General features: G+C 38.3%; 1 protein-coding gene across 1 annotated transcript in view; it reads left to right on the top strand.

Annotated features, from left to right (window-relative positions):
* The window catches only part of spata20 (spermatogenesis associated 20), a 51,900-nt gene extending 38,615 nt beyond the window's left edge, over positions 1 to 13,285 (top strand). The window contains exon 16 of the mRNA XM_067368577.1: positions 12,386 to 13,285. Within this exon, the coding sequence (XP_067224678.1) occupies positions 12,386 to 12,556 (171 nt within the window). The 3' untranslated portion in view covers positions 12,557 to 13,285. The remainder of the gene's footprint in view (positions 1 to 12,385) is intronic.
* The last annotated feature ends 369 nt before the right edge of the window (positions 13,286 to 13,654 follow it).

The following is a 13,654-nucleotide window of genomic DNA, read 5'->3' as shown; positions in this document are numbered from 1 at the left end:
TTTCTAGTGTTCATCTGAGATGGGATTTCAGCAGTTCAGTAGAGCATGGCCCTTTGGACCGAGAAGAGTTCTCGACTTCGTCTGATTACTGAGACAAATGGTTCTGAATCCCTAACAAGGCCGCTGAGACATGACAACAGCCAGAGAGGTCCCGAGGCAACCCAGCGCGAATGAATGAGTACAAAGCAAAGGTTTAAAAAGGCCTTAGAATCTCAGAAACAACACAATGAAGGATTATAGTAGATCTTAGAAAACTTGTGTTGTAGAAGCGGTTACCAACATATTGTTATAAAACAAGCATTATTTTTCCTAAGCATTGATGAGATCAACTTCACTTTGCTGATTTTCAGAAAGAGATTGAGAGTCAGTGATTTCTCTTTGCCTTGTCTTTATAATCATAATTAATGTCAGCTAATCTCCTGTCTCATATTCCCAAAGTCAGGTCACACATCATCATCATCACTCATGTCTAATGAACAATCTAACTCTGCATCTTCTTCTTCAGGGGAGATGCTAAAATACACCCACGCATGTTCCGCAATACTTGCAGTTACGTCTGTCACACAGATTTTGTGTTTAGAAACAGTTCCTGAAAGTAATACCCGGTAAGTTTTGCTTGTAATATCTTTTATATATAAAAGGTTGATTAAACTACTAGTTATGTATTTAAAAACTTAAAGATTGACCACCAAGACGAATGCACTAAGGACCCTATTTTAACGATCTGAAACGCAAGTGTCAAAGCGCGAAGCGCAAGTAACTTTGTGGGCGGGTCTCGGCGCTGTTGCTATTTTCCCGGCAGGATAAATGGCTCTTGCGCCCGGCGCAAATCTAAAATGGGTTGGTCTGAAGTAGCTTCATTATTCATAGGTGTGGTTTGGGCGTAACGTGAAATAAACCAATCAGAGCATCATCCAACATTCCCTTTAAAAGCAGGTGCACAAGTTCCATTATGGATTGCAATTATTATGGCGTATTTACCAGGCTCACGCCAGGAGCGGTTCACAGCCGAGGTGACTGATGTTCTTGTAAGAGCAGTGAAAGACAGAGAAGTTGTGTTGTATGGGGATGGGAGAAACCCCACCCAAAATAGCGTCGGTTAAACAGGTTTTTTCACATCTTCGTGGCACACCACAATGATTTCCGTCATCTCATGTGTTAATATTTTTTTAGTGTAACATATGATTTGCAAAAATAACTGTTGCATCTGTGTAGATTACATGAGCAAAGTGTATGCGCGTTGTGCACGCTATACATTATGGTCAAGCATGCGCCCTTAAAATAGCATAATGAACAACGCGCAACGCGCCACTGACTTTAGACTAGGTTTTTTCTGGTCAGTGGTGCAATTGTTTAATGGAACAGCAAAATAGCACCAGGGATTGTTTGCGCCGGATCACGCCTCCTTTTTTGCGCTGAACCGCCCAGGGAGCACAAGTTCATTCACTAGTTTAGCGACGTGCTTCTGTGGAGGGAAAAGCGCGCTTCGCGCGGGTGCAAAATAGGAATGACACATGCGTCGGTGTACAAAGTCAATTGCGCTGGGTGCAAGATAGGGCCCTAAGACTGCATTTACCTAATTTACTAAGACGGGTTTCGTGGAAAATTTGAGAAAAATCAAAACAAACAAACAAATAAATAAATAAAAATACAAAATGTATTTTTAGCAATGATATTTATTAAACATTGTGTAATTTTTAAAACACATTTACAGAATTTGATACTATTATCGTTTCATTCTGCTTTCTAAAAACTGGTCAGAAATCATGAAATTAATCGTAATAATGTTCTTTTGGCAGCTTTTGTATGAATGAGATCTGACCGCACACTCACCTGCAAATACTTTATTACCCAAGTATTATTTGCAAGAGAGTGTTTGTAGGCAATATAAGAATGCAAGATTGTGTCATTATTACACATTAAAGGGTTAGTTCACCCAAAAATTAAAATTATGTCATTAATGACTCACCCTCATGTCTAAAACCCGTAAGACCTCCGTTCATCTTCGGAACACAGTTTAAGATATTTTAGATTTAGTCCGAGAGCTTTCTGTCCCTCCATTGAAAATGTTTGTACGGTAGACTGTCCATGTCCAGAAAGGTAATAAAAACATCGTCAAGGAAGTCCATGTGACATCAGAGGGTCAGTTAGAATTTGTTGAAGCATCGAAAATACATTTTGGTCCAAAAATAACAAAAACTATGACTTTATTCCGAAATCCTTTCCATTGAATTGATTCCATTGAATTGATTCCATTGAATCCTTTCATCTGTCGGCGTTGGTAATGCACTTTTGGTTGTTTTTGGCGATTAGGACATCCGCGACATTTTAAAGCATCGAAAATACATTTTGGTCCAAAAATAACAAAAACTTACGACTTTATTCAGCATTGTATTCTCTTCCGGGTCTGTTGTCAATCCGCGTTCACGACTCCGCTTCTTCTTCTTCTTCTTTCCTGTTTTACGGTGGTTGACATCCAGCTTTTTGGTGCATTACCGCCCCCTTCTACTCCGGAGTGTGGTTCACAACTCCGCAGTGATGCTGCTGATGTAAGACGCTGCTGACTTGTTTTCCGGTGCGCCCGAGCTTCGTTTACAGTCTGAGGGTGACGCACGCTGTATTCAAGCTATTTACATTGTTTGTATTTTGGTATTGCTATAAATGTGCGTAAATGTGCATGTCGCGGATGTCATAATCGCCAAAAACAACCACGGCAGCTTAAAAGTGCATTACCAGCGCCGACAGATGAAAGGATTCAGTGGAATCAATTCAATGAAAAGAATTCCGGAAGAGATTACAATGCTGAATAAAGTCGTAGTTTTTGTTATTTTTGGACCAAAATGTATTTTCGACGTTTAAAAAAATTCTAACTAACCCACTAATGTCACATGGACTACTTTGATGATGTTTTTATTACCTTTCTGGACATGGACAGTATACCGTACATACAGTTTCAATGGAGGGACAGAAAGCTCTCAGACTAAAATATCTTAAACTGGGTTCCAAAGATGAACGGAGGTCTTACGGTTTGAAATGACATGAGGGTGAGTCATTAATGACATAATTTTCATTTTTGGGTGAACTAACCCTTTAAATGTAGGCTATTATTTTTTCCAACATGAAGCCTAAAACTACTTTTATTAAAACAACACACTTTTAGTGTGACTAGCCAAATTAGTCCAGTTTAGAGATGACATTACCTTGAAATGATTTGTCACCATTGTTGCCTAGTCGTTGCCTAATTTTAAAGAGGGAAAAGTCACAAGAAAAAAGCCTTGGTCGAATATTATTTCAGTTAAACGAGAGAGAAGGTAATTTATTCTTTAATGAATTAGTCTAAACGTTTGGGTGAGGTCGATAAGCATGTTGTCATCTCTTGTAATAGCGAGAAAAAAAAAAAAAAAAAGCTGCATGGACAGGATCATGTTCAAGATACTAAAAATAATAACTAGTCTTGCTTAATATTTTTTCCCACAGCATTATTAGATCTTTATATATAAAAATATATAATTTGTATACATTTTTAAAATACATTTCATGTGTCATATTTTTGGGTTCTGTATATGAAACGATTGAAAACCCATGTACTAACGCATGATTGGATATTCTTGATGCATGTAGTGAAAGCATAATTGAGCTTTACTCCAAATTGAAACAAAGAAAACAATTAAAGTTTGGTTTCAAAATCTCATTGGACATAATGACTATTTGGAAATAACATGCTGTGTAGCCTCAATTACAACCTGGGACTGTGTTCAGTAGTTTTTTTTTTTTGTTGTTGTTTTTTTTTGGATAAGACTATGTCAGCAGCAGTCATATGTCACTAGCACTCTGCATTTAACAACAGCCTACAAAATAACCTTAGATGTGGCCAACCATGGCCCCTGAAGGGATGAGAAGTTGCTTTGTCTTTGTCCATCTTCTTTAAATCAACTGCCCTCAGATTAAACAAGATCTTTGTCTATGTTAATCAGCATCATGAAGAATAATGCTTCTGCTTTTGTCTGTGTCATTTCCTCAGAATGTTTTGAGATGATGTGAAGCAGGTAAAAGGAGTGAAAAGCCTGCAAAAAGCTTCTAGTAATAATTGAAATCAAATTCATTTGGTACCATTAGTTTATACTTCCTCTAAAAGTAGAGAGGAAAATCACTTTTTGAATATCGCTTTTCAAATCAAACCTTTTACTGAAAGCACTTGGTAAAAGGCTTTATAATATCCACCTGTAGTCATTCTGAAGAGAATTGTATAATGTTATGTCCTACCATATAAGATGTTTCCATTTCCTTTCACTTTCCTGAACTTAGTTGAGAACTTAATGATTACCTGAAATCACCCTGGAAAAATCTCCCAGAGAGAGACTTTTAGCCTAAGACTACAGTCAGACAATTAAAATACCTTGCAAGTCTTTTCATCCTCCTTATGAGAGTATTTCCGCAAGTACTCAACCTCATGGGAAATTGTCACTTTAGAGTTTCTTTGCCACCGGATGAATCCCTGACAAGCTTTAATGAGCAACCCAAGAGAGAACTGAGTGTGCTTAATAGGAAATAGGGTTGAGACGGACAAGCTAAAGTTCTTAATTTTCAGCTAGCTTAGGCTTTTTATTTTTTAAATAATAATAAAACATGATAGAGTTTGATTTATGTTTGCCCTATGTATTGTCCATTTGGGATCTGGATGCATCTTACAAGTTGATCTTGATGTATGCATAGACTCGACCTATGCATCAGTCTCGCAGGAATAGTCAACCCTTAACATCATTAAGTCCTCCATAGGATCATGGGCACTCAGACCAGAGGAGCAGAATCTGCAGAGGTCATGCGCTAGATCAGATGAAATAGAAAAGAAGAAAATGTTCTCTGCTTAGGTGCTTGCCCTTTTCACACTTTTTTGCTCACTTTGAGTTGTGGGCATGCTGGAAATGCCTGTCACATTGCTTTTTGATCTGTTGAGTGTAACTATGTTGATTGTGGTGGTAAGTTGAGGAAGTTCTAATTTTTCACACTTTTAAAGATTTTTAGTCATTTTTTAAATGGTCATGAAACCCTAAACCAAAATTTCTGAGATTTTAACAGAGGTATGTGTGTTGAACAACATTGAAGACAATGTTAGCATCTGTTAGATTTAATAGTAGGGGGGAAATGGTTAAATTTTAGTTTTTATACGCTATTTTCATCTTCCGGGTTTAAAATCTTCATCCTGTCCACATCATAGGCTGTGACGTGGCAGAGCACGATAGTGCTTTGATGACTCATTGGTGTTTCATAATTATTAACGAGACTGAGTTTTTTATCCAATGAGAAGACACTCTCTTAATTATTCATGACACCACGTGGATCTTTCCAATGACGAGGACGGTTAACGGCACTAAACAGTGAGAGAGACTGACACTGATTGACGGTGCGTGTCCGTTGGCGCGGAGCGAGCAGGTAAGCGCAAGTGTTTTCGGTTCATTCCTATGGAATGAATCTAAAAATGCTCTGGTCGCTTGATCTGCTCCAGTCGACACGCAGCCTGACTGACTGAGCGTGTTGCAGGTTCGGCGCGTGGATCTATGCTATGTACGCAAGGTTTTTTTTTTTAAGCGTTATTTTTTTTTCAAATATATGAATATGTATAGTGTGTATATAAACAACAATATATTTTATAATGACTGTAATTACACATGTACATTAGTATGTTTTAAATATAATTACGATTACTGTAGGATATATGTATCAGGGCATTCTGTAACTCTTGAAAAGACAAAAATAAAGTGTCAGTGTATTTCATTAGATTTTAACTTTTCCAGTTTTTTTTTTAAAAATGTAGTATTTCCTCATGTTTTACCACTGATTTTTGTGACAGTCGATATGCATGGGCTACTGGCGATCAGAGTTTCCCCCCTCTCCTCTCCCCCCCCCTCTTCTCACAGCCACCACGCCCATTTAAGTTGCATTTTTCAAAAAGATTGTGAGCTAGACTTGAGCGGAAAGAGGGGGGTTTCATGACCCTTTAAATTAAAGGTGCAGTAGAACGTGTTTTCAAAAGATGTAATATAAGTCTAAGGTGTCCCCTGAATGTGTCTGTGAAGTTTCAGCTCAAAATACCCCATAGATTTTTTTTTATTAATTTTTTTAACTGCCTATTTTGGGGCATCATTAAATATGCGCTGATTCAGGCTGCGGCCCCTTTAAATTGTTCAAAGTGTTCGCCATGCAATATGTCTAATTGCGTAAGTATGGTATTTATTTGGATGTTTACATTTGATTCTGAATGAGTTTGAGGCTGTGCTCTGTGGCTAAAGCTAACATTACACACTGTTGGAGAGATTTATAAAGAATGAAGTTGTCTTTATGCATTATACGGATATTATGCAAGTGTTTAAAAAAATAAAATAACAACAGTCTTGTCTCCATGAACATAGTAAGAAACGATGGTAACTTTAACCACATTTAACAGTACATTAGCAACATGCTAACGAAACATTTAGAAAGACAATTTACAAATATCACTAAAAATATCATGATATCATGGATCATGTCAGTTGTTATTGCTCCATCTGCCATTTTTCACTATTGTCCTTGCTTGCTTACCTAGTCTGATGATTCAGCTGTGCACATCTAGACGTCCTGCCCTTGTGTAATGCTTTGAACATGAGCTGGTATATGCAAATATTGGGGGCGTACATATTAATGATCCCGACTGTTACGTAACAGTCTGTGTTATGTTGAGATTCGCCTGTTCTTCTGAGGTCTTTTAAACAAATGAGATTTATATAAGAAGGAGGAAACTATGGTGTTTGAGGCTCACTGTATGTCATTTCCATGTACTGAACTCTTGTTATTTAACTTGCCAAGGTAAATTCAATTTTTAATTCTAGGGCACCTTTAAAATATCCTACTTTTTTTTTTTTTTTTTTTTTCTCGATATTTTATTTTTATAAACAGTTTTATAAAATAAAAACAGTTTCACCCTCAAATTTGTTTTTAAATCTTCTCAACACCAGTTTTATTTTATTTTATTTTGTTAATATTTAGTCAATTTAACTGACTAACCCTCCACTGTCCATACCAGTGTTATCTTTTATACATTTTTATTTCTTATTTCTTATTTTGTTTGTACAAAAATATTATTTTTCATACATAATAATTCAGTATATTATTTGAATATTCAGTATATATACATATACTTAGAAAGAAAGTGTAACTGACGTCGTAGGATGTAGCGTAAGCATTTTGGACTGCGAGAGGCATTACACTTTCTTTATAAGTTGAAGATCGAAGGTGGTCTACTGGAACTTTCTTGAGCTTTATAGTCGTTGGTCCCGTTCACTGTTATCATAAAGCTTAGTTGAGTCAGGATATTTAATAATATAACTTTAATAAAAAAAAACTCCCATTGATGTTTTATCATTTAATCTGTCACAGAACCACTGACAATATCTTGCACTGCATATACTTATTCTGTACAGTGGCCTTTACCTTTGAGGGGTGTAGACAAAGACACCGGAATCAATGAGGTCATGATGCTCCATTCCTCTTCACCCAAGAAATAAACTTACGGCAGATAATTAAATGACTAATGGCTGTGTGCTCCACTTGTGCGCGCTGACAGCCTCAAGCTCTCCAGAGAGGCTCCATCCTGCCAGGAGAAGAAGCTGATGAAATTCCCCAGACTAATCAACCGTTTGTGTGTATGTGTATGTGTGTGAGTGTTTGTGCCTGATTTTGTGTGTGTTTAGGTGAGAGAAGGTAGGAGCTGACAGTCTGGAAGAAGGATATCAGTGTATGGTAGCTGGGATGGAATCATGTCTTAGCTCATGGGAATTTGTGAGTCAGAAAACAGAGGAGTAAGGGATGGATTCATGTGTGGAAGGGTTTGTTGCAAAAGCACAAAACACAAGGAGCTGAGATGCAATCCAGACAACACCAGTAGAGCCAGCAGTTAGAGATAGACCAAAACACTACCAGACTAATCCAAAGGACATGAGGCTATGGGATAAAATAGGGACTCAGACAAGAGATCAGGTAACAAGATAAATAACAATGTTCAGAATTGCTGTCAGAGTACATACAATATATCCAAAGAGTACTACATCAGAGTATAAAATATATACAGGAGCAGTAGACAGAAGTGAGGAAAAGGTGTAGCAGTTAACACTGGAATACACTGCACTTTTAAAATTGGAACAGATCGAACACAAAAACTCACGCACAAACATGTGCTTGGCAGGGAGACACATGAAAAATGAAAACAATATGTGTTCTAAAATTGTCTCAAAATATCAAACATGGAGGTATTCACAGTGTGAAGCTAAGTGTGAGTCTGCCCATCATATCCTACTCGATTTTGTTGTGAAATTGGTCAACTTCGACTGCCCAAAATCTACAGATTGGCTCTAACATTCGCCAACTTGCGTCTACTTAAACATCTATACAATAGCAGTGTATTTCAGCCTTTGTATTCACTAGGCTCTTTATAGACAAAGATCAAAGTCAACAATCTAAAGATCCAATCAATTCCTCATGGACAAAATCAAATCCCATCCTGTTTTTTTTTTTGTTTGTTTTTTTTCTTGTCCGAGAAGCCATTTCACATGGTTATACATCACAATAGGGAATAATTGGCTATTGCAGTTTCAATTTCATGCAGACTTTAAGTTGGGAATCCAACCTCAAGGACCATTCCCATGGTTATTTTCAGGAAGGAGGTGGACTTATTCTGAGTTGTCTGGTACGCAGCATAAAAGCATGATGGGAAACCACTTCCTACATTTTGACAGTGCACACTCTGTATAGAGTGCAGCAGCAATGATGTATTTTTGTAGGTCAACCCAGAAGTTAGTATCACCCTGGTTCCCTTGACAAAAAGCCAATATTTGTCCACTGGCTTTTGGATAATTGCAGAAAATAAGCTCTGTGATCAACAAAAGTTTATGATTCTTACATGTGTTGTTCATCATGATGATCTTCACAAATGAACACAACTTTTATGAATTTTAAAGCCTAAATACAATTGCCAGAAATAAAAAAACACTCGCCGTAAGTCCAACTCTGTATCGGCTGAGCTACCGGGCAAGCTTGTTTACGGCCAAAAAAAGCGAAACGCATAGAGCCGGAAAGTCCAAAGTACGTAAAAATGCTTTGGTGGAATCCAGCTTGTCCTGTAGATGGCCTGCTTGCGCTCTTCAAATTCCACCATGTAAATAGTGAATCCGCCATGGCGTGAGAACAACTGGCTTTTAAAAGGAATGGTAGATGAGACTCTGATTGGTTTATTGCATGTTACACCCAAAACACACCCATTACTCATTAAGAGAATGGGGACAACCCTTTTAGACCATGCGCCGGGCACACCCACCATTTTTCCCGTCGTTATACTAGCAAAAGTCAATTTGGACTTGCACCATGCGCTTTAGACCATGCGCTTAGATCATTAAAAAATGCCCTTAATGTCCCAGATAACCTCTCTAGTCCCATTTAGCCACTTGTTAGCAACCGCCTTTTTCAAGACAAGTACAGCTTTAAAAAAAAAAAACCACTGGGCTATTAATATCCACACGCCTTATTTCAGGCATTTAACCGGAAACCCGTTTAAAAAAGCCATTGACTTCAGGGTGATGGCACGCTATAGAATATGTAATTAGACCTCTCTTAGTTTTATTTTATTCCACCATTGAGAACATTGATGACAGCATTTTTAGTATCTCATAAAAATATGTAAGATTTTGGGAATAAAGCCGTAAAATTAGGAAATTAAAGACCTTATATTCTGAGACTTTATTCTTGAAATATTACTCCTTTAATCTTGTAATACCTCTATTCTATTCCCGAAATTATTCTTGTAAAAGGTCTATTATGAGATTATTCTCAAAACATTACGTCTTTAGTCTCCAAACCGTATTTTTTATTTTAACGTGGCACTAAAATGTTGAGGTTTTACATTGAGAGAATTTTTAAGGGTGGTTACCACAAACTTTGCAAATGAACTACGAGAAAGTCCTGCCTTTGCTTAACCCCAGGCCCCATGCATCTTTTCAGTCAATGTTGTGTCTCCTTGTCATTTTTTATATGTTGCCTCAGTGGACTGTCACAGTTCTTTGAGTCAGTCTGGAGACAGCCTGCGTGAGGTCACGACAAATATGACAGAAAGCCTTGCCAGGCTGCTAGCGGGAAAGTAATGATGCGGAATTGTCTCGGCCCCTGAGATGCAATAAAGGCAAGATCCTCGCAAACAGACAGTAACAATATATTGTGCTTAGAAGTCCAGGGACAGGTTTTGCAGAGTTGAGTTGTTAACCATGCCTGTCAAAAATCAGAGTGTGTCAAGACCAGGAAGCAGAGAGAATATCCTCCAAAATGCTGGGTCTAAACTGAGCCTTGAGAGCTGTCCTAAGATTTAACCTCTGTCACATTCACAAGTCCTTTCCCGTGCCCTCCTCTTGGATTTTACTGAGCTTTAGGCTTGGCAGTAAAATCGTCTCACTGAGGAAAAGTAGATTTACTCTTTCATCCTTTTCCCTTCGGTAACTCTTGGCCACTGGGCTGCTCAGCCTCTCGCTTTTCTCTCTTTGCTGTCTCCCATCCTGCTGTGGTATTGTTCGGTTCAAGGTTTTTTCTTCCCTGCTACAGAAGGCAGAATCCAGTGTAGCTACCACAGTGTCCTCCCCTGCTGCTGTGCCAGTCAGCCCCCCTGACTGGACATGGCCCTGATTGAGTTATTTCAGACTTTCCCCCCTCTGAGAGAGGTGAAGGAGTGGGAGGGGTGTGATGCTACAGTCTGCATGGATCAATAGAATTGAATTATTAAGGCGTAAGCTTTATTGCACATAGCTTTTTAGATCAATTTTTTTTTTTTTTTTTTTAATCAAATATTTTGAAAATAGTTTTTTGAGTATAATCTCGTAATTTAACATTATGAGATTAAAGTCCAAATTAACAAAATATATTAGTAGCAATATTAGATGAAAGATATTTGGTCAATCAAATCCTAAATTATGATTTACATAAATCCTTCAAATCAATATAGTGGTCCTATTCCTATCCTATTCCTGTAACATTACAACTTCATTCTCAAAACAATATGACTTTCAAAATGTTACAGCTTTATTCTTGTAACATGACTTCATTCTCAAAGCATTTTGTCAGAATTTTTAGATTGTTACAAACATTATGGTTTCATTCTCAAACTTAGATTACATTTTTACTTTAGTCGGGCCGACACCAACAACAAACGTCTAACCAATCAGCATTACGGGACGTATAACGGTCGAGGAGAGAGAACGAGTTATGAGCAAGAGGGAGATTTGAAAATAAGAAAAAAAAAAAAACCTGCAGAACAAGAGATGGGACACAATACAAAAGAGCTCAAAAGAATATCACTGGAATGAAGGTTTATGACTGGGCAAGCGCTTTAGGACCCGCATTTATAATAGCAAAGTTTTCCAGCGCTGGAGAGAGCTAAGTGGGAAGGCCTGAAAACAGACGCAGAGGCTGCTTTGATCCCACTTCATATGTGAGTAATTCGGTTTTGAATGTCTGGAGCTGCTGTATTTACTCCTGTGTACTGTACGTTCATTTTTTGTGCTTTCTTCTCATTCGTTCATCAACTGTGCTTTACTTTTCGTGAAGCATTTTGTTGAAAAACAGACATCCGCTTGCATTGCGTGTGTAACTGTGGCCAGACAGTGAGAGTTTTGCCGGTAAACTACTGCACACTGACAACCGCTAGAGAATGCAGTGTTTAGCGTCATTGGTAGTGCATTCGCCTCGCATGCCAGCAGCGATTGGGCCGGGGTTCGAGACCGACTCGGAGCAGGGTGGTTAGTATTGGAGTGTGAGTTTCGGAGGCGGAGCAATGAGGAGAGGTTTGGGTTGATTTCAAATATGAACAATGTAAGCATTGTTCAAAATCTACTTAACGCACCTTTAACAATGCACAAAAATTGCATTGGATTCTGAGTTTAAGTGGTCACCGACTGCAACATGCAGGGGTGTAAAATTGTGTTAGTAGTTGAAGGGGTTTGTAATAAGACATTTTATATGCTGATGAGTTGAAGGTGTGAATGTGGCAAGGACAGGTCGAGGTCATCTCATCCCATATTAGGTGCTTGACTCTGTGTTGCTATAACCCCCAAGGGAATAGAGAGGCCTGATATAAACAAAGACCATAGAAATGAACCATTGATGGGGCTGTCACTATAATCGCCCTGCCCTGTACTTTATTGTAGGTTATTACTAGCCAAGAAAGCATATGGCCCTTTGAGTCATAAATTTTACATTAGAGTAAAAGTATATGACTCTCCCACTCCCACCATCTCACCTAACTGCTATCATGATGACAGTTATGACTTAATCTCTCTCTCTCTGTGTTTTTTTCCCTTCCCCCTCTTTCCTCTTTTAGGTCCTGATGTTGGCAGATGGTAACACAGAGGGTTTCCTTTATCAGAAGCTGCCTATTCTCTCCACCCTGGTTCCGCAGGATGGCAAAGCGACCGTGTATGTGTGTGAGAACTTCGCCTGTGCCCTCCCAGTCACCTGCCCGCAGGAGTTGAGGAGACTGCTGCTGGAGTGAGAGCTGCCGTCACACCACACAAACATCACCATGGGATCTTTCCATAGTCGGATCACTAGATATCTCAGATTATTACGCCAGTAGCAAACTACAGCCATCATAAATAAAATGCACTGTAAGACATTATACAGTGGCAAGGCAAACCTCTAGGGGTTGCCCGAGTTGTGATGTTCTGCCTCATTCTAGACCTATCATACAAGACAGTAGTCTTGAGGGATGGAAATACAATAACATTGTAATGTGAGGAGGAACACTAAGACTTAACCTTTCATAGGTTTGTCTCATGGGCTCAGATGATCTCTGACAACCTGCTTTATAAATGATCAAGCATGTTTCTTTGCAACCTTTCTATGCAGTGCAGCTGATCAGCCCTGGATAAGCAACATGCTGCTGAACACACTAGATTTAGAGAGGAATGAGACATATAATGTATGTATACTAGAGCTCAGACTCTAGTAGTGGAATACAATAAATACTCACTGAGTAACCTTTTGTGATCTGGTTCATCTGTACATCCTTTTAACATACTCCTCAAACTTATGAAGGTCTCCTAAAATTCGAAACCATTGTTTTCTATGAATGCACGCATACCTCTGCCTCTGTCCATCAATGCCGTCCAGATGTGAATTTGGAGGCTGCTCAAAATTCTTACACATCATAGTTTTTCATTTAACTTGATCTAAACAAAACATTCCAAAATCGTTACATTCGCACTACTGCTGAAAAGGTTTGGGGTCAGTACGTTTTTTTTTAAGTCTCTTATGCTCACCAAGGATCAAAAATACAGTAAAAATAGTAACATTGTAAACAATTTAAAATTATTTTCTATTTTAATATACTTTAAAATGGGTTTTATTCCGGTAATGGCAAAGCTGAATTTACAGCGGCCATTACTTCTTCAGATCCTTCAGAGTCATTCTAATATGCTGATTTGCTGCTCAAAAAACATTTCCTATTATTATGAGTGTTGAAAACAGTTGTGTTGCTTAAAGGATTAGTTCACTTCAGAATTATAATTTCCTGATACTTTACTCACCCCTGTCATCCAAGATGTTTGTCTTTCTTTCTTCAGTAGAAAAGAAATTAAGGTTTTTGTGA

This window comes from Chanodichthys erythropterus, chromosome 19 (assembly GCF_024489055.1).
Source record: "Chanodichthys erythropterus isolate Z2021 chromosome 19, ASM2448905v1, whole genome shotgun sequence".
In the NCBI taxonomy this organism is placed as follows: domain Eukaryota; kingdom Metazoa; phylum Chordata; class Actinopteri; order Cypriniformes; family Xenocyprididae; genus Chanodichthys; species Chanodichthys erythropterus.
Note: the sequence above shows the minus strand (reverse complement) of the source record. Positions and strands in the feature narration are given on the sequence as shown.